Source organism: Sturnus vulgaris, chromosome 13, assembly GCF_052056855.1.
Source record: "Sturnus vulgaris isolate bStuVul1 chromosome 13, bStuVul1.hap1, whole genome shotgun sequence".
Classification (NCBI taxonomy): Eukaryota; Metazoa; Chordata; class Aves; order Passeriformes; family Sturnidae; genus Sturnus; species Sturnus vulgaris.
In genome coordinates, this window is record NC_142255.1 from 7697729 (window position 1) to 7724542 (window position 26814).

The 26814-nt window shown below is 37.3% G+C and overlaps 1 protein-coding gene across 3 annotated transcripts in view; it reads left to right on the forward strand.

The window, feature by feature from the left end:
* NEDD4 (NEDD4 E3 ubiquitin protein ligase) overlaps positions 1–26814 on the forward strand; it is a 49215-nt gene that overhangs the window by 14607 nt on the left and 7794 nt on the right. For 2 of the 3 annotated variants that reach the window (XM_014874091.2, XM_088172506.1), the window contains exons 6-21: positions 14971–15021; positions 15841–15902; positions 16240–16342; positions 17009–17178; positions 17733–17850; positions 17989–18156; positions 19824–19889; positions 20484–20603; positions 20969–21175; positions 22278–22355; positions 22621–22675; positions 22765–22823; positions 23667–23732; positions 24987–25216; positions 25774–25895; positions 25995–26065. In XM_014874091.2, coding sequence (XP_014729577.2) covers positions 14971–15021; positions 15841–15902; positions 16240–16342; positions 17009–17178; positions 17733–17850; positions 17989–18156; positions 19824–19889; positions 20484–20603; positions 20969–21175; positions 22278–22355; positions 22621–22675; positions 22765–22823; positions 23667–23732; positions 24987–25216; positions 25774–25895; positions 25995–26065 — 1746 coding nt within the window. Of the gene's footprint in view, positions 1–1698; positions 3269–14970; positions 15022–15840; positions 15903–16239; positions 16343–17008; positions 17179–17732; positions 17851–17988; positions 18157–19823; positions 19890–20483; positions 20604–20968; positions 21176–22277; positions 22356–22620; positions 22676–22764; positions 22824–23666; positions 23733–24986; positions 25217–25773; positions 25896–25994; positions 26066–26814 lie in introns of those variants that run through there. The other variant, XM_014874092.2, reaches the window with a different exon arrangement.

Here is a 26814-nt window from a genome sequence, read left to right on the forward strand (position 1 = left end):
TGTTGGTTATAATGAACTAAATGAAGTGTTGTATTTGTTGGCTTTTTATGAATAAGCTAGTATTCATTTATTGCTGCATTCTAATAATGGAATTCAGGTAATAGAGGTTAAGTAAGCCCTGGAGTATAATTAGAAAACAAATTTGTTGCTTGCAAACAAGGTACTGTGAATTTGATTCTTGGCCCTTTTTTGGGAAGGAGGTATAAATGTTAATTTTACTGCCTTCTAGCTTAAAATACAGTAAAGGTTAAATAAATATGAAGCAGAAAAAACTCCTAGTAGTATGACCTATAAAAGTATAAATGGCCTAGTGTTCTCTTCTGTTTGTACTCTTTCAGCAGCACTAAGTAATTTCATGTTAGTGCAGTAGCATTCAGTACTGCATCATATATGGCTTATGCATTCAAAAGTACATTCAGAGCCAAATGTTGGTGTTTTTCAAAGCAAATCCCACAACAGAAATCCCACTTAACAGCAAGATTCAAGATTGTCTTTTATCAAAAGTCCCACTAGGTGCCAGCAAAGGACCTCTACAGATCAGATGAGCCACTGAAACATCTTGTAGGAAATTCTCAATCCCTTTACTCTTGGAAGAATTGACAGTATATTAACTTTTTGACGTGCTGATAATTTTATTTTTAAAATGAAAATTTAAAAAATAATAATTAGTTATGAATATATGAGGCAGTTTGTATATAATTATGCAGAATAGCTTTCTTCTGTAATTCTGTTTGGTAATGCTTTTTATCTCTGTGCATACTTAGTTCACTGTTCTAAAGTTTGTGTAGCTGGTCACATACCTGCGAATCACATTGAACTGTAATGAATGTGTCCTTACTCTGGGCTTCCAGCAAACAAGATGAGGTAGTTTAATTTGTAAGAATAATTTTGTTTCTTTCTACCTTTAACAGCTGTAGTTAGAAAAGGTCAAACTAGAAATAAAAACAAATGCCAGATTATTAACTAGAAAAACTTCTTTTGGCTCCTATTCAGTTGCACCTCATTTGAAATTATGAATTAATAAACACAGAGTTCTACTATGTGCAGATCTTCAGAAACTGTGATTACTTAGCAGCATGTGGATTGCAAGATAATGCCAGATTTCTTTCAAGTTTTATTTTAAATAGTGCAGAAAAACATTTTCTTAAGGGAGAGGAGGTTTATTTCACTAGTTTGTGCATAATTCAGACCTCAGCAGTTTGCTAGCATAGTTACTATTTGGAAATTCAATCCTGGACTTGATACTCAATTATATGGGACTTCATTCCTACCAACTTCCTGTAATTCTAAACCTATGGGTAAAAATATTAGTAGTCATACGCTGCTGAGGAAAGTACGGACACATTGACTCAGCTCGTGCAGCCGCTGCAGGCGTTGCTGTTTGGAACTTGGAAGTTCTGGAAGCCTATTATAGTATTCATTTATGCAAATTCCAGAAGGTGTAATTGAAACAAGGTCAGTAGTGTTTGTTGCAGCTGAGGTCCTTGGAACATAAGAGCTTTCTAAATGAAGGCTTTCTGACTGCAAGCAATCAGCGACGATCTAGAAACTACAGTTCAAGAACGGCTGGCTTATTTCAAGAGGTACTTTCTTTTAAAATGCTAGTATCTTGTAGAAATTAGGACAAAGACTGCAACTTTAATGGGCTTTTACTGTTGCCATGTACCAGCTCTGGGTTCTGTGCAGCTGCCTGTAGCCTTTCTGCTGAAGGATTTTTGTGGGTTTCATTTGCTAACATGCGTGGAAATGAGAACAAATGGCACGACGGTTAAGATTGCATTTTGCTACCCAGAGAAGCAACACAGATCCATTATCAGAGACCTCTGAAGATTTTTTGGGTAGTAATAATTGCATGTACTTCAAAAAATCGCAGAGTTCTGCACCTAGCATTACACAAGTGAAACTAATTCCTAGACAAGCTGCTTATGCACCTGTAGTGCAACAAGTAATTAATCAAGAGAAGAGCACAGCTATTTCTTCACTGCCAATAAAAAAGAGCAGTTCACTGCACATTTCCTTGCAGTCCAGGAAGCAGAGTGGATGTCCTCGGTTTGTTGATGCCGTGGCTGCTGCTGAAGACCCTTCATTCATTGGTATCGGTAGCGAAGGGAGCTGTGGCACTGGAGCCGTGGCTGACCATCGATCTAATGACAGCCTTCTGAGCAGTGCTGCTCTGGGCAGAGGCAGCCTCAGCAGCATTGCAGCAAGTGACAGTGGCTCGTTCAGCAGTGCTGGCAGTGACTACGGATCATGTGCAAGTACCACAAGTGATGGAGGTTCGTATAGTAACAGTGTCATCAGTGACAGTGGCAGTGGCACGCTTTGGACAAGTGACAGTACTTTCTATAGTAGTGTTGCACATGGTGACTCTTCATACAGAAGCACTGCAAACAAATGTAATCCCTCCAGGAGCAACTCATCTCAGGAAACACTGTATAGAAGTAATACTGCTTTTGACCAAGATGGTTTGTCAGTGAGGAAGAAAACTAAAATTCCATTGCGACGTTGTTCATCACTGGTTATTTTTCCGAGGAGTCCTTCCAGTACTCCTCCAGCTTCTCCAGTAAGCTCCGGTCAGCTACCACACAGAGGCACCTATCAAACATCTCATAAATTAATTATTTCTCCTAGTGAGCTGTCACCAAAAGAAGATCAGACCATTTCCAAGGGATTCCTTTCAACGGCAGTCAATGGACTTAGACTGTCTAAAACAATTTGCTCTTCTGGCGAGGTCAGAGACATCCGACCGCTTTATTTGAATGCATCATTACAGGACAAAAGTCAAATTTTGAATGGTCCTCAGCAGGCAACTGGTGAGGAAGTGCCTGATGGCTTCTCACGTGTGTCAGTTCATCTTACACAAAGAGTATTTGGATCAAGCAGTGAAATGGTTAATGTCTCTTGCAGTCCAGAGTTAAATCTGAACTCTGGTACAAAATACCCTCATTTAAAACTGGAACGTAGCACATCTGCATGTCTGCCCTCAAAAGCAGATTCAGAATATCAGATTAATATAAATGAACTAGGAAGACCAAATGCACAGATGAGCAAAACTCACCATATTTTGCAAAGAAGCGTTTCCTTGGAAGGATCACGTCAAAAAGTTTCTTGCTGCTTATCCAGCCTTAAATACAAGTGTCATAGTGCAAGGACGTCTCAGTTGCACATACAGTTCAAAGCTGGGAATGAAGGAAAAACAACTGGTGTTAGGAAAAGATGTGGAACCTCTAAAAGGGAAATGTCTAGCACTTTGTGGAGGCCCCATAAGGTGAGTGTTGTGGTTTATAGAAAAATGTGATGGTATTTTACAGTTGAAATTTATCTGGAAAGTAATAAAAGTTTGCAGCCAAGACTTAAGCGCAGTGATTTCAGAGTTTCCTAATGATGTCAAGTTGCCACCATTAGGAAGTTAATTTTTTAATTATCTGTACCATTTGGGTATTAGATTAGTTTCTTAGAATATGGTATGTACAATAGCATAGGTGAATAGATGTTACTGTGAAATGCATGTATTTAACAGATTTTAAACAATAGTTGGCTGTTTACATTAACTCAGAGGGATTTTCTTGTATAGTTATCAAGACATGGGAGTAATTTAAATTTCAGATTGAACTTTGTAGTTATAAACACTTAACTTTTCAGTAAATTAATAGTAATTACTGAAGTTGTTTGCATAAAAAAATGGGTAAAAGAGTGATCTTTTAGTTTTAGTTCAGATAGGCTTCATTTTCCAGAACAGTTTGTTGCATGCAGAATTAAAGATAAGTCATATTTGAACAGAGAAACTGTAAATACCATTTGTTTCTGTATACACCCTGAACCACAGGAATTTTCAGAGTTTCCTCTTGCTCTTTTTTTTTCCTCCCTCCAACTACTATTTCAGCCTGAGAAGTACAGAGAAACTTAATACCTCTCCCAACAACATTGCTGTTCAAATTATAGTACTTGGGTCTGGAAGGCTTATATTAAATATATATTTTTTTGTAATTAAATTCATGTCCAGCTAAACTGCAGAGATGTCTACTCTTATTAACTCTTAAGGCAGTTAGTAAAGCATAAGGCCAGATGAAAGGTGGATTTTAAGCCTTGTTTAAATAACATTGTGAGGACTTAAATTATCTGAATATTTTTAGTTATGAATGCTGATAAAAGTGCAACAATTGATGGTTCCTAAAATTGTTTTAAGAACTCATTCTCATTGATTTGACACTATTGCCATATAACTAACATGATTGTTTAAGCAAAGGGCTTTAGCCAAAGACCATATTATTATGACAGTCACTTTCTAAACTAGTAAGACAGTTACCTTGGAGGTGTTAGCCTGGAATTTTCTGTCTTTTGTTGCCCTTAGAGTGGTGCCTGATGATTCTGCACTTTCTGACTTCCTTAGTGCTTTTTGGTTAGAGTTTAAAGAAAAATGCTCTTTCCTTCATGGGAAACTGTGATTTATGCTTAAACTTCCTTATAAAACTCACCATGGATCACAGATAAACACTGTATATATATATGTTTATATATATGTTATTTGGTGAATCTTCTTCCCAAAATCACACTGTAATTTGATGGGTAAATCCACACTAAGCACAAACAGATAAGATTCAGACTAATTAAAATGTGTCAGTTATTTTGAAAGTATATTGTAAAAAAAGTTGAGTCATGAACTTAAAGTACATTTCTCATCAACTTGCACTGCTGGTCTTTGTGTTTAATGGCAGCTGATATGAAAGATATTCTGTATTTTAATCCAAGTTCAGGATTAGACTGTTAGCTAACATTTCCAGAAAACCTTCTAGGACACTGGACTGGTAATAGTTGGTTTCAGTTCCCAGGAGCAGTGTTTACAATGGATTGACACAAACACCAGGTACAGGAACCTTTCAGTCCTCAAATGGCTCTTTTCAGTTTTTATGTAAAACCAGTAAATAGGTAAATATTCTATAAAACATCAAAAAATTTAAAAGCTTCCCCCACCAAACCAAGCAAAAAACATAGTTGATTTCACAGCAGTTCAGCAATACACTGTAATAAAATAGATAAATGCCATTGTATTTGTTATTAATCTTTGTGACCAATATAACAGATTCAATGGCAATCATTTAATTACATAGTCCAGTTAATTATCATGGTGTATTGTGACTCATTTAAAAATAAACAACTCCCAAAATATTTCTCTTGACTCCAGTTAGTCTGGCCTAGTATATTGATATGCTGAGTCTGGGTTCAAATTTAACAAGTTGATACTGGAGTAGCATTTAGTAATGTCAGCTATCTGTACAGGGCAGCCATGAAATCAAATCAGTGCTGTGCTCAGAGACTCCCGAGGCTGAAGCAGCAAAAGGTCTGTGCATTCTTTTCTTCCGTGCCTTGCTACCAGCCTTCAGCCACCTCGGATCACATTTCCTGCTTTCCATAATCAACAGCTTGTTAAAGGCTGGCTTAAAAAAAAAAAAATCAACACCATTTCTATGACAACTGGCCTTGGATTATTTTTAATTAAGCTACAAAATGGGGAATGATGCTGGCCGGTGTGCCACTGCTGGTCTTTACTGGCAACTTATTGAATAGGTTCTGTAGTAGATATTAGAATTTCATTTATGTGAAGCAGGAGGAAGAGATAAGTCCGTGGTTACAGCATTGAAGGTTGTCCTTGACTGTGTATTTCTGCTTTAATGTTTTGGGGTTTTTTCATTATTGTTTTGATGTTGGGTTTTTTTTCAGTGCATCTGTCTCTGCTTAGGGTAGAAATAAATCTGCAACTAAAGAACTTTGACATCACAGGTGTGGATTGAGAGGGTAGGAGTGAGTAAGGGAACAGGTTACTTGTCGTCATACATACATAAACTCCAAGGGGTACAGAGAAAGGCAGAAACAGTGAATGCAGTTCCAGTTCTTGTAGAACATAAACCTCTAAAAAAATAAGAGTTCTGTTAATCTCTTCCACAAGAATATCACATTGACATTCCTGTTGACATTAGCTATTCCTTCCCCATCAGTATCACTCTATTGGATAATGTGAATATTGTAAATGTACTTGCAAATCTGTTTCAGCAGCTGTATACCTTTAAAATAATTTCTTATACAATTGAGGGAATCACTTGTGTTATAGACCTTTTGTTTACAAGTCATTTTGCTCAAGTTTTGTCTCTAGTTACTGAAAATGACATGTTTTGAAGCAAAAAATAAAACCCCAAACCTGAGAGATGTTGTAAAATAACCAAACTGTTTTTCTACTGTCAGATTCATGTAAGGGAAACCTTTTAGTTGGAGCTCTCAAGCTTTTTTCACCAAACTCTGGAACTTTGCCTTCATAAGAGATGCTATTTGAATCTTGCTGTACTAAATATAATTTTAGTAAAACAGTAATTTAAGGGGGCTGTGTGTGAGGATTTCTCTCTTAAATAACTTTCCAGCTGATCTGAACATGCTGAGGGGACCAGAACCTGTGTCTGGAAGATTGTGATTCCCTTGCTAAGTGCTGCACCACGAGTCAGTGCTGAATATTCCGAGGCTGTCTTCTGTCTTGCACTCTCCTTAGGCATAGAGCTCCTGTCATAGTGTAACTCCCTCTCAGAAAATAGTGATCCAGCCAGGGAGAAGCACCAGGACAAGGGAAGGGTAGCTGTGACTTAGCTCCAGCTTTGCACATGGAGCAAAGGGCTGCGTGTGTATCAGTGTCCCACATCTGTGCAAGGAAGGGAGGTGGAAAAGAAACAGCAGAAGCAGATTATGGAGCCAATACCAGGCAAAGCACAAACTGGCATCACTTGATGCTAGTGCACCATGGTAGCCTCATAATCTCCTAACTTTCATTCAGTATCGTGTATCTTGAGGGATCCTATTGCAGGACCATGTGGTGCATTGCTGTGTCATGGTCTGTCAGGGAGAGTTGGGCTTGGGAGGAAGGTGGTATCTTCCTGAGCAATCCTGGGATGGCCACATTAGACTTAAATCACATAAGAGTTGTGTCTCAGACAAGTTTTAGTAGCTGAAGTATACCTCAATACATTGAAGGGAAGACAGTGGAAACTGTGTTAATCACAAAAATGAACCATTTATAATTAGTTGTAGGTAATTTCATGCTTCTGTGCTTTAAGTGGCAGTGACCTGTAGTGCTTTAATAGTTGGTACTAATTTCTTCTGGTTTTCATGTTGCTTGAAATGCAGAGTTTAGTTATACCTCCTCTACCTTTCTTCGTGCTTTAGCTTTGGATTAGCAGTCCTTTGGGGGAAGAAAAAGATGGCACACAAAGGATGGGATAGATCTTACAGCCTGGCTGTGAAAATGTGGATGCATTAGCAAAGGAAGTGATCAAATAATATTTGGTAACAACTTGATCCCTGAAGTTTTTCAGGTTTCGCAGGTTGTATTTGGCAACCATGACCCATATGTAACTTTGAGAAAATCATCGTACTGTAAGGAAGCAGATAGTTGAATATACCAGTATATTAAAGCTCTAGTGCTTTGTAGTCCTCAGCAAACATTACATGTATGTATTAAGGAGAAGTTTTATTTGATTGTGCTCTGTGGAGATTGATTAGCCTAATTCTGTTTATAGTCTGCAGCTGAACTGAATTTGGGCAGGTTTCTCATGCCAGAAAAAAATGGGGAAACTAGAACTGCAAAACCATGTAGAGCAGGCCTCCTGAAACAGCTTATGTAAATATGTAATTATCCAGCCTTCAGGGTGATTCATGTCCTTTTAATCTGCCACGAGAGAGTGGGAAGCGTTGATGCTGTGGCTTCTTTAATGTTGCCACAAGCTATAGTTTTTCTGTTTAAAACATGTTATACCTACAAGAATGTGTTAAAGTAAAACTTGTTCACAGGACAAGCTTGAGACATTCTTGCTTTACTCCTCACTAGCTGAAGAATGTGCAGGCTTTCAGATACGAGATCATGATCCTTGCTTTATTTTTTTTTTTCCCCAAATAGACAATTTGGAAATCTGTGTTGAAAAATGCCAAGTATTGCACGCATGAAAAGCAGCTAATGATGCACACTTGGTGATGGCCTCCTATACTGGCCAGGAAATGGTTTGTGTCATGGGGAAAGACTAGCTAAAAATGTCAGCTGAGATCTTGGTGACAGGCAAATAAAAACTTAGGATTTATTAGGGAAGAAATAAGCAAACAAAGTTAAAACCACCATAGTGGAATTTTACAAATCCACATTGGTGCATGGCATGTATATTTCTGGTTGTCCTTTTTCAGGAAGCATGGATAACAGAACTAAAAAAAGAAGAGTTGCAAGATTGGGGTGAGTTTTGTGTGAGGAGAAACACTAAGTAGGCCAAGACATTTTCAGCTTTGGAAAAAAAAGGTGGTATAGGCGGAGTTTATAAAAGTATACTTTAGGGGAGGAATTTTTCCATTCCACTTTTTAAAAAAGGTGTTCTTTTATGTGTTGCTGAGCAAATTGTCTCAAGATCTGCATATCAAAAGTAGAAATAGATTTTAAGAAGTTAAGTTGAGGAAAAGTCCATCAAAAGGGTATTACATTTTCAATATATATTTTAATGTCAAGATCAAGAGGCCCATGACCACTTATTCATTAGAAAATGGGGGTTGTATCAAAGGAAGTACTGTTCTTAATTGCCACTATTATTATTCCTTAAGCATCTGCTCTTGGCCATTACATGGAAAGGGTACAAGGGTAGGCAGAGTGTTAATCTGACCCCCAGGCTCTCTGGTGCCTGCTCAGCCCTTGCAGCCACAGAGGATCAAATGGTAGAAATCTCTCCCCTCACTTTTGGCAGAGAGTTGTCTTCTGTGTTCTAACACATGTTTTCTCAACTTCCAGAAGTGGATGAATTTCACAGATTAAGCAAGTAAGCAAAACTGAGTGGCCTTTTCAGTCAAGTCACTTGCTTATGACTGACTTTCACCCTTGTCTGAAGGGTACTGCCCTGCATTTCTGTTAAGTGTCTCTGTTTCAAGTGTACTTTTTTCCTTATTCCCTGTGACAAACGGAACATGCTGATTTGGGAATGCAGCCAGCAAAATGTTTGTAGCTCATTGCAGTGTTAGTTTATGGATCTGTAATCATCTCTGTTTCAAGAGACTGCATCATTTTTTCTGTCATGATAGTTTACAATAAACCAAAAAGTCTACAGATAGATGCAATTATTGTCTGAGACCTTGGGCTGCTTTCAGCTGTATCAAGTGTAACATAAGCAAACACAATTTAAGAAGGACATCAGCAAGTTCCTGGCTGAAATTACATACAAACTTGAATTGGAGTCATTGAAGTTAGGGCGTATTAAAATGCAAATGAGACACTCCAGCTACTCAGTAACAGGAATGTGGTAAGAAACGCAGAACTGGATTCTTTCAGGCCTAGATGATTTTTCTGGCCATCAGTGATTTTCCTAGCATAAGGGAGACAGCCTGCTTGGTAACATGAAAGTACAAGGGCTTTTTGAAGGAAAAGGAATTTCAGTATTTCTTATGAACATTACTCATTTTTCAATAGAGTTTCTACATTAGCCAGTTATTCTAATAATCGTTTCTATTAAGTTTGGTTTTGGACAAATATTTAGCTTATTAATGAGAAATCTAAAGTGGTTAACATCTGGCAAATTATAGGCTAATAAAACCATGTCTGAGGTGGGAAGTGTAATATAGCTTTGGTAGTGTCGTTGAGCTTGTCTGAAATAAACTGTAATGCTTTTTTGTTGGAAAAGTAGTTGTGGTTGGATTATTTGTGTTGTGGTCACCTTTTGTCATTAGAGTTTGACACATCCAAGGCCAGTTCATGCAGACTGGTTTTGGACAGGTGGGATTTATAGCTTGAGCACAGCAGACCTTAAGACAAACCCACCCAGTGTGTTCTGCTCTAGCCAGGTCCTGTGTCTGCCTTTACACCTGGCAGCAGGAGCTTTGGGCTTGGGGCTGGGAGAGGTCTCTCCACAGGTGGGGTTTGAGACTCGTGTTCAGCCATGGCTGAGGACTGAAGCTGAGTGTGGAAGAGCAGGGAAAGCTGCCCTGGGGCTGGCACTGGCTGCCAGCTGTGTGCTGATGCAAAGGCACCGGGCAGTCCCGAGTTAGTGTTGATGCTGCACTTGCACCAACAGTACACTTAATGCTTTTGAAAACTGCTGGACTGAGTTTGCAGCAGGGTGAGGCCATGCAGCCTGAATCCAGCCCTGCTTGTTCTCTAGGAAGTGGCCGGGTACCTATACAGCCCTGGCCAACTAATTTAATTTAGGGCTGAAAAGCAACTTCCAGGTTCAACCTGGCTTTATGCCTCTGGGTGATCCTGACCTGGATCAAGTGAACTTCATGGGAAGTTTTGCTCTCAAAAGCAAAAAGTTGATTGACTTTATCAAGTCCTTCAGCTGGATGTGTTAATTAGCCACTGTGGCAAACATCTGCAATATTTGGTTTATATGTTGTTACTTCTGGGAGCAAATTACACATGCAGTTTTAACATTTGGTGAAGTTTTACATTTCTGTGCTTTAAACTTTATAGTGTTAAATGGAGGAGGTGAAAGTGAGCCTGGAATTGTTACTATGAGAGTTTGGTTTTTAAACTTTCTTTAAAGTCTTAAGACTTAGAGAAAAAGCTTTCACAAATAGAGGCAAGAGTTTTATGTTTTTATACTATTATGAAGCTAACTGACTTGATGTCAAGAATGACTTGTTGAAATAGTACCTAATTAAATATTTGGTACTGTTTTCTAAATCTTTTGTGGTGAATATTGGCAGATTTAACACAGGAGGACAAGTCTGGATTGGCTTTCAACTTTTCATAAAATGTAATACATCTGCTTTTTATATGATAGTTTGTTTGGCACATGTATACATCAAACCAAAGGAACTCGGAAGTCCTGATGAATAAAATCAATGTATTAATAACTTTTGGCGTGTTCTTTGTTTATGTTGTTCTGAAGTATGCTTTGGTTATATTAGACAACTTGCCTTCCTGTGAACTGTGTAAAAAAAAAAACAAAGCTATATTAAATTGCATTGTTAATTAACTTTTAAGGACAAGTTCTCAAAGCAGCACACATAGAGTGGACTAATATATGAATGTTGTAAAAGTACCGTAAACTAAACATGAACTCTTAGGGAAGTGGTAAGATTTTGGTGCCATATAAAATGTGTAAGCTATAAATGGAGAAACAGAAGATGCTTTTTCGCTGGTCTTTAGATAAGCAGTAGTCTGAAAATATCTTTGGAAGTGAGTGAGAATTAGTGAAAATAACCTCAGTGTCATTTCTAAATGCTGTCTGTTAAGCAGATGGTAAAATTGCTGAGGCACGTTGTGCTGACACCTTGCTGTTGAAACAGCCAGCAGGGCTGAAGGTCCTGCAGAAATACATCTTGTGTAATAACCCTTGATCTAACGGTATGTATTCTCCCTATTTTGAAAATGCTGATAGGATCTTACATCTGTCATAGATGCCAACTCTAAAGAAATGCCTACGTGGCCTATGTGTCATTAAAAAAAAAAAATCTCACAATCCACAGGTCCCCCTTAAAAATACAGAAGACTGGGACTGTAATGAATTCCATGCAACCAAGTATTTATTGCATTGCAAGATAGAGAAAACATTACTTGTGGAATCTGTGAATTTGGTACAATCTTAATGTCATAATTGAATCTTGTTTTTTTGAAACTGTTACTTTTCCATGATGAATAGCATATGCTGGCAGTATTTTATGGAAGAAAAAAGGGCTCACTTTTTTCAATTTAGAGTTTAAGAGAACAAAATAATACTCTCAGTGCGGCATGAAAAGAAAAATACTTGAATTTGCTAGTGTAGCTCAGGAAAGTTTTTTTCATTCTCATCAAGCTTGTAAGTAATGTTGATGTTTGGGTGTTTAAGCAAGAAGAATGTTGGTTTTATAAGGCATCTATTGAGCTCATGTTTTCTTAAGCAGCGATAGTCCAGATCACTGTTTGTTTTTTCAATTTGAATTGATACTTATGTTCCCTCCAATAAAAGCTGTATGCTTTCTTGTTTTGCCATACAGCTGTGGGTTTCTGTGCAAAGACCAACCTGTGTACAACTAGCTGCCAGTTTATTCAGAAAAAGACTGGAATACACTTGGATTCTAATTAATGCGCTAATACTACCAAACACGTAAAATACTTGTTATTTCAACACCCTAGTCTTATACAAGATCTGTTTCAAAAGGCTGTGTGGTGAATCCAGCAATTAAGAAGGACATTAAATTCAGTGACCCATTTTCAAACCTGGTAAATCTTGGGTTATGTTGTCAGTGCTGCTCTTAAACGTATAACTCAGATAAGCGTGTCTGTTTAAAATCTACTGCAATTTCTGATGGGAGTTGCAGAAAAACAGGTCAAAAATCTAAAACTTATTAATCATATATTCATAAAATAGATGAAAATGAGCTTTGAACAGAACTACTGTCTTTTGGTGCTTTTCTTTGAATGCTTTGGCATTGCACTGGAGTTCTTCAAATGAATTGTGTACAGCAGCTGTCTGTCCTCACCTGTTTTTAATAACCTTCTATAGACTAAACCAGTGAATCAGTAAAATACAAGGCCTCTCTGTTAGTGCAGTATATATCATTAATTGAGGTTGATGCCAAACAGCAAGTTTGAGTTCTCTGGCTGTAAGAAATTAGAAGTTGACAAGAACAACTGACCCACTTGTGTGTGTTGCCTGCTCTGATGAAGCAGAGATCCAAACAGTTTCAGCTCCACTGGCAGTTTGGTTGTTCATGTGTGCGGTGTCTGTTGCGAAGCTGCTTTGGCACCTCTTGGCAGGCAGTAAGTCAGCTTGTCACAGTGGGGCACATCACTGCACATCATTCCTGCTATCTGATTTATGTGTTAGTTGTTTGGAGGTCAACAAAAATCTCCACTCAGAGTTTTGCTTTCTAGCTGGAGGAGAAAGTACTGTTAAAGAGGTGGTTATCAACTCTAACTCTGCTAAAAATAGCAGGAGAGACAGCAGAATAATAAAGTGAATAACAGGAGCCCATACTTAAATTATGCTGGTAACAAACACAATGTTCTGAGGGTTTCTAAAATAGAGCAAACTTTTGTCCCACATTCCAATAATTTATTTGGAAGGCATGTTCCACTTCAGGATTGCCAAGAACTTTACAAATACTAAGCCTTTTAACATGTCTGAGGTATGTGCTGTGCCATTTTAAAAAGAACCTCACAGGCAAAAATGATAACCTATTTTTTCCAGACTCCTGTGGTCTATAACAGCACAGAAAGTTTTCCTTCAATAGTTCAGGGAAGCTTCCTCAGGTATGAAACCTATTGTAACTTTCTATCTCAAATGAGTTTGTGGACTAAAAAGGTGGATTTTTGTATATATGTTCCTTTTTGTCCTCTTCAGATCTGAAAATGGCATCCACGCTGAAAATTGAATTTCAAGTGACATATCTCCAAATTTCTAGCATTTTATCATCTATGACAATCTGGTTGTGCTTTTTGCAGATGTGAAAATTAGAGGCCCATGTAAGACACTGTTTCTCCAAATACATATATGACTTAAAGGTTAATGGATGAACTTAGGACAACAGGGCTAAGAAAAAAAAGTACCAGAATTACTAAGGCAAAAAGATCTACTTCCAGAAATACTTATACTTTAATGTCAGAGGGACCAGAAAATGGATAGAATTGGACTGGAGTTTTAATGCTGTAAAACATTTGAATTGAAAATTAAAGTAAGTTTTCCAAGAGAAAATTGAAATACGTGGTTTTGCCCTGAGGTGAAGGAAATAGATGTCAGCAAGCTGCAGAGCCTTGTGGTGAAAAGTTTTATGGACAAACATTAAAGTTCTGGGGTGATTACTTTGAATATGTGAACAACAGATTTAGCAAAGAATAGGCCCCAAATCTATTGTTAGCTGGAGAAATCAGGAAGCCTGGAATTTCTGAGGTTGCAGAGCCAGAGTTGAAGACTTTTACAGCTCCTTACTCAGTCTGTGCAAAAAAGTGTAGTCTTATTGTAGTGTATGTTTGGGTTTTTTTAAGCCATAAGCTTAAACATACCTTCAAAAAATTCCATGCTGACCTGAGTTTATTCCATAGGCACTGATATGTCTTCATGTTAAATGACCCTTATAATATATTTTCCTGTTTTTATGGAGGTCCACAAAGATTTCAAATCATGAATTAATTTGAAGCAATTTAGCACACGCTCCAGTAATCCAGCAGGAAGTAAAGTGAAGTACTGCTGGTGGTGATTATTGGTGAATACTGAAATTACCTATGTAGATTACTGAAATTTTAATTTATTTGGCAAGCAAAAATCCATGATGAAAAGTGAAGTGTGCAGCATTACTGTGTATTGTCAACCCCTGCCCTGGCCTGACAGCCACTGTGTTCATAGTCTGGTCTCAGCTGGACAGTCCAGATGTCCAAGCCAGGGTTAAATCTTATGGTTATTAAAACTAAACTCTGCAATGTGTGTATACAGAAGGTATTTTTTCATAGTTCTAACAGGTTTTCATGCCAAGCTTGGGACCAGTGGAACTGCTGGAACTTCCAAAGCACTTACCACAGATTACACTTACTTTAGCTTCTTGTTATCTTTGACAGTAGCTGTATGATTTGGAAAATAAAAAAATATTGATACATGCCTATTTTAACCAGCTGTCTAGGTTTATGGAAATTGTTGGGTCCTCCTGGGAGGAGGGTCCTTTAGGACAATGTTTCTGCTGGGGATGCTAACAGCATCAGGACTGAGACTGAACAACTCTCCTGTTTGGTTAACATTAGTCTGTATAATTTAGTAAACAGTCTGAATCTCCACCCCAACTCGCTCAAATTTTGTTTTGAGGAAGGCAGAACATCCAAGGCTGGGTGTTGGATCAGTCAGAACTTGCTCTCTGTACAGGACAAGTTATTGCCTATTATTCAAAAGTGCCTTCAGGTTCTAAGGAAGCATTGCTATGCTATCAGGATGTGGGGATAATGTTTTTAAAACTTTGCAGCTTTCAACTTTCTGTGGTGTTTGTTTTTCTTTTCTGTAGACTCGAGATGATTTCCTTGGACAAGTGGATATTCCTCTTTATCAGTTACCGGTTTGTATTTTTTGTTTGTTTTTAAGACTACAAAAGAGAAAAAATATTTCTATATGCACTCTATTAGTCATCTAAGTAAGTTAACAATACTGATAATAAAGCAATTAAACTCTCCTGCTCTGTGGGTTCTTTGTTTTATTTTGTACATTTGTTTGGGATTTTTCAGTGCTGTTATTTATAGAACAATGTAGGTTACCTTGTTTTTCAATACTGGAGTGCTTTTAGTTTTTCCATGGCTTTACAGTCTTAAAGATAAGCAGAGATTGTAATTATTGTCATGTCTTAAAATATTTCTTTCACGTCTGTAAATTTATTTTTACTGTTCCTTATTCACATAGAGACAAAAAGGAGAGTGAGTGGGAAATAGAGCTACTGTTGCTTTGGTCAATTTTTTTTCTGTTTCTTGTATTCCTTTTGCACAGCAGATAATTAGTTTTAAAGAAATATCACCAAGAACATTGAAATAAATAAGCTTTTTCATTTTCTTCTGAAGTCTCAAAACATTAGCAGATACTAACAGATTTATCAGAAACTGTCTTAAAAACAGGGTAGCAAGCATGGCAAGCCCTTTCCAAGAGCAGCTCTTTCATTCTGTAATATGCATAGATACTTGAGAGGTAACTTTTATTTTCTTGAACCAGAGTACTGGTCTTACTGCTAAGATTAAAGCTAGTATTGCTGTTACTGTACCTGAACCTGTTTAATTTAAGTTTTAAAATGTTATAAGACCTGTAAAGAAATCAGATGTAAATTTCTAATAGTTTCCTTTGATTTCAAGTGCTTGATAAAGATTTTTCTTGAAAAAAATTCTTATTGTAGACAGAAAATCCAAGTATGGAGAGACCATATACATTTAAGGATTTTGTTCTTCATCCAAGAAGGTTAGTAAACACCACATGGAAATTCTAATTTTTATATCTACACAATGGTCTTATGTAATTTGTTGTAAATATGTATGCATTTTCTCAACATTTGTTTCCATCAAAGAAATTTGAGCAGCCATTTCTGAGATATTGATGTTCTACTAAAAAGTCAGCATTATTTTAAATATTTACTGTATTCAGAAATCCAAAGCCTCAGTGCCATTATAGAACTTAATTTAGTTTATTAAAAGTCAAGTTTGTGTTGGAACACTTAAGAATAATCCTCTAGCTGTGCTTTTTCAGCTATTTTGTTTTACAAGTGCACAATAAAATAATTTTATTTTCTCTTCTGCAGCCATAAATCAAGAGTTAAAGGCCACCTTAGATTAAAAATGACTTATTTACCTAAAAACAATGGGTCTGAAGAAGAAACCACAGAACAGGCTGAAGAATTAGAGGTGGGGAAAAAATACGTTTATTGCTGAAAAATGAATGTTAGGAATCACTAAGCTATAAATAGTGTTTTAGAAACAAACCAGTTAAAAGTGATTGCTTGTGTTGTGCATACAATTTAAAGTGTTAAGTTTCTGTTGTAGGTACTGTTTAATGTTGTTTGACCCCAGACAGACACTAACATCTCTCTGGTTTTAGAATTCCAACTCTCTCCAATCCATAGGGATATTTTGATCTTACCTACCATATATATGTAATCTTTTTAAGCACATCTAACATAGATTCATGGATTTCTTTTCCAGATTTAACTCTACTCAACATTACCACCTTTGCTGTAATTAAACTTTATTACAGAAGGGTGTGTTCATCTGCCTGATATATTTGCAGCATATGTACAAAATTACAGTATTTAAGCTTTTAATGTATTCTGTGAATGCTGTTTATTTTCCTGGAATGAACAGCTTCTGGTACTAATATATTTAAGTATTTTGACTTTAAAATAAGATTTCTGCATGCAAAATATGCCCTGTCATTTTTTAGAAATAAACACACTAAAGCCAGAGTCAAATTTAGTGACTTAAGATATAATGGAACTGCACCTTAAAAGTGGCTTGATAAGATATGTTTTTCAACTTCTGTAGTATTAAAGGTAGTTATATTATGTCTTTCAGCCTGGGTGGATTATATTGGACCAACCAGAGGCTGCTAGCCAGCCACAACAGCAGCAGCAGGAATCTCCTCCTCTGCCTTCAGGCTGGGAAGAAAGACAAGACATCCTCGGCAGGACCTACTATGTCAATCATGAGTTCAGAAGAACACAGTGGAAAAGACCAACTGCACAGTATGTCTTTTAGCCTGAAAATTCAAGTCTTATATTAGCGAGTGTCATTCACCCTAGTTAGATTGAAAGCAAGGAGAAATAAAAAGTGAACAGCTTGAAAATTAGTAGAGAGCTTTCCCTTGCTTAATTTAGAAGCCCTCGTGCAGTGGTCACTGGCCAGTGATCATTTTGACTGTACTGTGCTCTGGAGGTATGTGTTCAAATAGAAACTGGTTGCAGTTGGAGAGATAACTGTAGGAATGGAAGTAAATCTTTCCTTTTTCACCCTGGTTTTTTTCTTCCCATCAGGGCCTTCGTTAAATTGTTTGCCTTACTTTTTTCATTGGGCTTCCCCTTCCCCCCCCCAGAATGGTACCTGGTTCTTCAGCTTACACTTCACATTGACATGAATGCTTATTCATTTGAAACAGTTTACATTCATTTATATAGTCCAGACTGTTTCTTTTTCTTCTGTCAAAATGACTGTGATGTATGTTTTTGCTGTTAGCCTGGCTTACTGTTGAAAGATAAACTCTGGCTGCTGTTTGCTGACTTGTCCCCCCCTGCCCCACCAGGGACAGCGTGGCTGTTGCAGATCTTGGCAGTGTGCAGCTGGAGGCCCAGCATGTGTTCACTCACCGGCGACAGATATCAGAGGATACAGAAAACACAGACAACAGAGATTCCCCCGAGGTAAAACAATAAATCTCGAAATGTTGCTGAAGTGCAACAAGTGATTTTTTAATCTAGACTACTCAAAAAGCTTGTCTTAACTAATTGTAACTTGGAACTACTTTTTTAAAATGTTTTTCCTTTATTTTCCTTTTAAAGAGCTGGGAAATTATAACTGAGGATGAGGCAACAATGTACAGCAATCAGAATGTTCAAATACCTCTCTCACAGAGTAGCTGTGATATACAGAGTCATCTTGCAGAAGAATTGAGTAACAGACTTACTACCTCTGGAAGTCCAGCTGCTGGCCAGTCAACAGCCTACACCGTAAATTATTTTTCTCCTTGTTCTGATAGAATTAGATCCATAAATACTTTATTTAGGAATTATATTTTTAGTTTTATCTCAAATGCACAGACTTTAAGAATAGCCTTTTTACTGTAGAATCCCATCTAAGCAAGCATTTTCTTGCTCACTGCTTTGCTTATATGGATTTCTGTCTGAGGTGAATACAGATTTGTGTGAACTATTATTCAGTCTGTAAATCTACCTCTTAGTGTGGTGTCGTCAAGTGCTGAAAAGCATGAATTAAAAAAATCTGTATCCTGAAAGTTTACTTTTCTCATTAGAACAAGTTTTAAGATTAACCATTTTGCTTTGTGGGTATTGGGATAAGGTTTTATGATTGGGTTGAGTAAACCTGCTGCTTCATTAGCAGCAAAAAAGGGAGCTTGCAGTTCCATAGCCCTTGTGCCAGCTGTGAAACTTGCCTGACCTCTGTGTGAGTCTGTTCAGCTTGCTAACCCAGCAGAAAACTACTCTCTTTTCCTCAACTGCTTTTTTGCACTTTGAGCAACTGAGACAGCATGCTAGGTTGTCTGACAAATGCTGCAGTAGCAGGGAAAACAGCAGGAGTATGTAGCCAGGGTGAAACTCGACTTTTTGATGGTAGCAAGCAATTAAATAAGCTCAGCTGTCCTGTGAAACCCGAGCTCCACAAACAGCTTTGTAACCTGACACATGATGTGAAAAATCCACTGTCCATTGAGGAAAGCCTGTAGAGGTGACCCAGGCCATCTAGTCTGTTAGATTTTGGTATTGAAATAATCATTAGTTTTTGTGATGTTAAGAATGCCCTTCCAAATGTAAATTTGGAATTGACAATGTTTATCTGAGTTTGTACAAATGTATCACTGGTGTTGCTGGAAACAGTCAAGTGAGAGTAACAAGAATTTACTCGATCTCTGCTGTTCAGCATCGGATGGAGAGCAAGGAAACTGTTATTTCAGCTTGCTTGGGTGGCTGGAGCAAAGAAAGAGGCAGATGTTCAAATTATTTGCAGGAGTCAGCTAGAATGGCAGTCTTGCCTTCCTATACCTGCATTATACCCCACCCTGCCTCCACTAAAAAAAAAAAAATTAAAAGTTAATCAGCTTTTTCTTTGAAGTACTCAAACAGTATGTGGATAGGGAAAAATCCTTCAAATACTTGGGGAAATTCTGAAGCGAATTGTAGCAAGTGAGATCTAAATGTGCCTTTAGGCAGGAAGGTGGACATTTATTCGAAGTCCAAGGATTGAATTGCTCTTCTCAAACTGGTTATCTTACACTCTCATGTCTTCTCATCATTGGCCTAATCTACTCTCTGGAAAGTTGTCTTAGCTCTTCTCTATCACATACTTTACTGACAACACAAGAAGTTGTATACTGTAAACTCAATTGTACTGTAACTATTTGTAATTAATGTTTTACATGCCAAAACATCTCTTGCTAGGGTTTTCTGAACTTTAACAAGCCTCTGTCATCCTAAGATTATAATAGACTCTGTGAACTTGATATTTTTAGCTGTTAAAATGAGAGTTTGAAAAATATATTAAATCGTGTTTTAAAACAAATGCATCACTTTGCTCAGGATGGATAACCATTGTTGGCTGTTTGTTGCCATCCTTAAGCTGCAGTAATAGCTAATGTGTCATTTCTTTCCATTCCTTCAAGAACCATTCCAGCAGAAGAGGTAGTCTGCAAACATACAGACCTGAAGAGCAGCCTGCACATCCAGTGGTAAGTCATTTTTCAAAAAACATGGGCTTTTAGCTGTGTTAAGTGCTGACATTTTAAATGAGATTTGGCCTTCCTTGCCCAGCAGCTGTCCTGACAAAATGGCAATTATGGGTCTAGTTCAGCTGTAAAGCTTTCACATTTCAGCTTTGTTTAGCATTAGCTTGATGCATAGCCTGCAGAAGGAAGTAGTCTTGCCCTGATATGAGTTCCGTTTTTCAAATGGTTTGTGTAATTACTTACTTAGAATTAAAAGCTATACCACATTCCATTATGCTTTTTATGGTGACACTGCAAACTGTGATCTAATAGCCAGAAATACAAGGCTGGATCAGCCTAAACCTGGTGTGTAAATGCATCCTTTACATGAAGAGTTTGAATTTTGTTTGAAACAAATAACAAAAAACAAATAAAAATCTGTCACGTCATACTATTCAGGAAGGACTTAAATACTTCTTATCTACTTTATCCAATTCATAAAAGTGATGAACCTTCTGGAATATAGTTTTGCTATTTTAGTTTGACAGAGGAAAACTTTTTCACAGTAAGTTTCATAGTTTCCTTAATTGCTTTTCATCTGTTATCACTAATATTTAGTTACTGCCTACTTCATCTGGATTGCCCCCAGGCTGGGAAGAACGACAAGATGAAAAAGGAAGATCATATTATATAGATCACAATTCTAGAACCACTACCTGGATAAAACCAGTTGTACAGGTACTGCCTGTCTTCAATTTACTGATGTTTGTATTCACTGAACCTTTTAAACATCTTGTGTAATAGAAGTGGAGAGACGGCTTTGAAATAGAATGTGCAAAAGGCATAAACTGTAAAGTACCACATAAAATATCTGAGACACTGCATGGAGAGTTAGGAACAGGAATAATGTTTATGGCAAGGCATTCACCCTTCTGTAAACCTTCAGCACAATCAGTGATTGTTAGTCAATGTGGTTGATGTTATGAAATCTGTCAGGGACTTGCTTTATGAAACAGCTTTCATGAATATAGGTTAATAGAAAAAAAGATAGTGCTTTACAGGGCTTTGATTTGATACAATGTTTTTTTTGTCATTTACCATAGATTGCTGCAGAAGCAAGTCAGGTGTCAGCTGCACAAGGTATTTCTATAGGAAGGCAGCCACAGGCAGCATCAAGTGATTCATCACAACAGTCTTCTCAGCAGCAGCCTGAAATGGAGCAAGGATTTCTTCCTAAAGGCTGGGAAGTCCGACATGCACCCAATGGGAGACCATTCTTTATTGACCACAATACCAAAACCACAACATGGGTAATGGAAAACTGTTCTCATGAACTGGAATTCTGGTTCCTCTTGAATCAAAACATTGCTGCTTTCAGCAAGCTTCTGTATGTTACTTTAGTGCCAAGGTGGCTGTGTCTGTCTGTTCAGGAGCATGGCCAGAGCATGGTGCTAATAAAGCTGAGATGGGGCATTTAATCCCTATATAGGTCATGGAGATGGACTCCAAGATCCTAGTAGGTCCCTTCCAACCCTGAATATTCTGTGTGAGTCTCGTGATATGTAGTAAAAATGCCAAGTTATAATACCTGTCATGAGTAGAAGAGTATCAATTTTACTAATTGTATTGGTACTTGAAAGTTTAGCTTGGAAGGAGGAAAACAGGAATCTGCTTTGCAGATGTAAAGCCCCTCCTAAATGACATTGCAGAACTGTGGTAGCTTATAGGAGCTGTTCACAGAAATGAGTTCTGTAAGCATACCTTCAACAGGAAATCCATTCCCTTCAATTTATCACAGGGTGCAACAGAAATTTCTGTGAATGCTTAGAAAAGCAGACCAGCTGCAAGCACCATATGGGGGAGAGAGCTGTACAGCTGCAGTTCCACAGAGGGGCACTGCACACCCCTTGGCACTGCTATTAGATGGACTTAAGCATCTCAAGACTAAGTCAGTGTTACTGTCAGGTGAAAGGGAAAGAGAAATGCATTAAATTGATTCAAAATGGGTGTTCTATTCTCCAGGTAGATGAAAAGAACTCATTTAACACAACCACCATCATCCTAGCTCCCACAAAAAGCCCCAACCAAACAACCTCACCAAATCCAAAAAGTGTAAGGTGTGTCAGAAATTGTGTAGAAGGAGTAATTCAACTCAATTACACAAAAATTGAGTTGAATGAGGGATTTATATTTATATGTATGTAAATAAAATGGAGTGAAAGGTTACTAGAAGGTGATTGTAATTACTGGAGGACTGAGAATCCACAAGGATTCCTCTGGCTGCAGAATATGCAACCATTGCCTAATTGGTACTAGGCATAGTCTTTACAAAATCATTAATAAAAGCCAAGAAAAAATTAAAAGCAAAAACAGCTAAAGGATTTTAACATGCTGCTTGTTTTCTTTTCAAAGGAAGATCCAAGACTGAAAATTTCTGCTCATCCGAGGAGAAAGACTTCCCTAGATCCAGTTGATCTGGGCCCATTACCAGTAAGTAAACCATTCTGTACTTGTACATTCTTTTGCAGATGAAACAATTTAGCTAGTTAAGTTAGCATTATTAAAATTTGCACATGAGAAAATGCAGCCTGCTTTTTTCCTACAAAAAATACTCTTCTGAATTTCACTGCTGACAGTAGATGGGGGACGAATGTCCACAACTGCAGCTCATTTGAGTTCTATGCACACTATATGATCAGAAGTTTATAGTAAAAATTTCATAAAAATGTGTAATAAAAATGTTGCCTTTTTACAGCCAGGATGGGAAGAGAGAACTCACACAGATGGAAGAATATTCTTCATAAACCACAGTATGTACAGTGTAGTATTCTTCCTGGCTCATCATTTTATTTGTGAGCATTATTTAAATTAATGGAACTAATTAAAAAATGTCTTGCAGATACGAAGAGAACACAATGGGAGGATCCTCGACTGCAGAATGTGGCAATAACTGGACCAGTAAGCTTTCCTAATGTAGATTTTCATGTTTTTCAGGAGTACTGTTAATAGAATATAAACAAACTCTTGTCATTTATCAGTTAGTCGCTCTAAAAGGTGCAACTTTCAGGGTGTCTGAGCAAAACATTTTTTTTTTTTTTAAAGACTGTTTAGAAAGCTTTCTGGGGAAATGGTCTTTAAATGCCAGAAAGAAAAAGCAGTTCCCATGGTAGTAAGAAAGTTTCTTTATAGACTGGGGGGAGGGCTTTGAAGTGGGTAAAAAGTCTTTATTTTTTGTCCACACTAGCTCAATTCATGAAGTAAATTTGAGAAAAAAGAAGAAAAAGAAAAAAAGCGCTTAAAGAGGAATTAATTTTCAACTGAAAAATAATTATCCAGCCTCAATACTTAAACTGAAGTGCAAAATTACCAGAACTAATTGCAAAGATGGTTTGCATTATAATTATAGATGGGTTTTAGTGTCCAGCTGATATCTGTGTCTATTAATAGCCTGCGTATGTAAACAACCTTCCCTGGCCATGGAAAATAGAGGGGTTTGTAGCCAGGTCTCTGATGATACAGCAGGGAAATGGACGTGTTATGGACGTCACCAAAGGCATTTTGGTCACTTTGATCTGGGCCACTCAGGGATCTCAGGCAGTTACATCAGCTCCTGGGGAAGTACTGCATGGATTCTGTGGATCTGATCTGGACAGAGAAGTGCTTTTCATTCCTGGTGTTTATAAATTGGAAGTCTCCCCTGGCACTCAGTAAAGCATGCACTCCTGTTATCTCAGAATTTGAATGGGTTGTCTGTGCTTCACAAGACACACAAGAGGTTTTTTCTTTTTTTTCCCCCCAAAGGCTGTGCCTTACTCCAGGGACTATAAGCGGAAGTATGAATTCTTCAGGAAGAAATTGAAGAAACAGGTTAGTAATCAACAGGAATCCAGCAGAAAGTTTTGAAACTTAGGCCCCTAGACATGGGAAACTTTTAGGTTACAGGGAAGGTAAATTTACTGTCTGATCACAAACGTGTTTGTGAAGCAGCAGCTTGGTAACAATTAGCATTTACTCTTAACAGCAGGGTTTGTGACTTTATGCATAGATGAGACTGCAAGGAATCTAATTTAAAAAGTAGAAATTCTCAGAGGTTAAAACGTCGTGAACCTGAAAATAAGACTGGCAACAGCGAAGTCTGGAAATCACTGATCAAGCACAGAATAGTTTTTGGAAGTCAGAATATAGAAAGTCTCAGATTTTAATCTATGTAGAAATCTCTACTGTCATAATGATCAAGCTGGATGACTGCAATAAATTGCTACAGCCTTAAAATCTGAAGTTTATGAATCTTGTTTCCAAGCTCTAATTTGAAGTGGCAGTGCCAGGTATATTTATAACATGTAGCATAAAAGACTGTAAATAGCATCTGGACAGCCAGATAACAATGAGTCTGCACAAGTTCAATCACATTTTACATCCTTGGGAGATATTTTACATATATAATAGTAGCCTTTGAGTTTAGATCCATGCTTTACCTTCTACTTTCCAAGTCTGCCTATGTATTTTGAGCTGACATGGAAATTGCACACAATTATATATGCACCTCATTTTTTGTGTTCCTAGTCAAACAAGATTGACATTCATTCAAATGTCAGTATCTTAATCTGAGAAGTGATAGAGAGCTCAGCCACACAATACAATTAAGGTAGTTTAGGAATTAAATACAACTGTAGATTTTGTCTTAAGTAAGAGAACAGGACACCTAGGCTCATAGAATATTGAACTAGAAGGTGAAATAAGTCAGGTAAAACGGTTCCAGATAACTTTGTGTCAACTGTGAGCTGTTTTTAATCAAGTGTGTAATATGATAAACGTTCAGTGTCAGAAGAGACTCCATGCCATGCTGCATGCAGAACAACTGCCCATACACTGTTACTAGTAAGAACTTACTTTAACTGTATTTTCTTAGCATGAAATAGAAGTTAGTATCTGAAATTCTTTGCTAGTTGAATTGTAGGCAGATAGAGCCTCTTTTCAATCATATTGTGTTATGTTTTCAGATTATGTAAGGAAAAGGTTTCTGTGCCCTCTTTGTCTATTTTCAGAATCTGCATATTCTGCAAAACTGTAAGATGCTGGGTTTTGTTTTATTATTCTTTGTTTTCATATTCTCTTTTTTAGAGTGATATTCCAAATAGGTTTGAAATGAAAATTCATCGCACAACAATCCTTGAAGATTCTTACAGAAGAATTATAGCTGTAAAGAGAGCAGATTTCCTTAAAGCAAGACTTTGGATTGAATTTGATGGTGAAAAAGGCTTAGACTATGGAGGAGTAGCCAGGGAATGGTTCTTCCTTCTCTCTAAAGAAATGTTTAATCCTTACTATGGATTGTTTGAGTATTCAGCTACGTAAGTAGTACCGCTCTGGATGACGTGAAGACTTAGGAAAAGAAATTGTATTTCTCATACCTTCTTTAAAAATGGGGTTCCTGCCACCCTTGCAAATGTATGGGAGGGTTTATTTGAGAATAACTGCCACAATCTGCACACAGTTGTTTGACAGAAGAGTAATGTGGAGACAGTCCTTGTGGGGTTTTTTAACAGCAGTCTAACGTAAGCCATGGCATTTTTGCATGGATGAGCGTATGCTTGCAACCATCTCCTGCATACAGAAGAGGCAGTATGTACCCAGTAATGCAGAGAATGTAATTCTAATTGAAAATGAATGGGAATTAATCCCTTCTCTTTGGTTTATCTCTTACCAAGGTAGTTTGTGGTGGTTGTTTCTGATATGCTAATAATATTCCATTGTGTATTGTTTAATATTAGATATCATCATGAGCAGCAATAACTGATTTAATAAGTGATATCTTTCAGATCTACAAATGTGAGACTGTTCCAGTAGTGCAACCAATAGTACAAGTTTTGTTTTTCTTTCTCTTCCCTGCTCTCTCCTTCAACTTCAGAGATAACTATACTCTGCAGATCAATCCAAACTCTGGACTTTGCAATGAAGATCATCTCTCTTATTTCAAGTTTATAGGTCGTGTGGCTGGAATGGCTGTTTACCATGGCAAACTTTTGGATGGTTAGTATTTATCTTATGTAAATGTGATATTCAGATTAATATTGCTCGTCTTTTGAGTCCTAAGTTACATCTGTTAAATTTATTTCTTCTTCTTTCAAGCCTTTTTTATTCGTCCTTTTTACAAGATGATGCTCCAAAAACCAATAACACTACATGATATGGAATCTGTGGTATGTAATTTGCTTTATCATGTAGATAAATTTCATGTTAACTTATAATTTTTATGTATATATCTTTAATGACATTTTGAAGGTCTAAAATGCATTATTCAAAGGTATCTTAGGCTACATCTTTTATAATATGTAAATTGTATAGGAATTACAACTTTCAATGAAAATCAAAGACCTAGACTCAGGTTCAAGTCAGTTAAGCTGTACTGGAAACTTGAACCTAAACTTTCTGTGATGTTTTCTTAAAATATTTTAGACACTGAGGTTGTTAAAATTGAATATAAATGCTTTTAGGATTCCTACCTTAACCTGTTTTTTTTAATTAATAATTTCAGGAACTGAAAATATTTGAGTGATACATTGTACCATTTTTAGAGGAAAAATGTGTCCCTTAGACTTTTTTCTTGTTTGGTTGGCTCCCTGATAACGGCTCTTATCTAGAATAATCATGGACAAAGTGATTGTTATTCTATCTTTTTAATCTGTTACTGGTTTTGCTGCCCTTTAAGATTACAGCATGTAGTTGCTATCTGTTTCTGAGTAATAAATTTATAGATGTGTCCTGATTTTTTTGCTTGCTTGTTGGGGTTTTTTTGTTTGCTTTTTGTTTTGTTTTTGTTTTGATTTGGTTTTTGTTCAGTACTCTAGAAGGATGGAGTGCTTTGGGTTGCAAGGCAGGGACACCTTCCACTATACTGGGTTGTTCCAAGCCCTGTCCAACCTGGCCTTGAACACTTCCAGGGATGGGG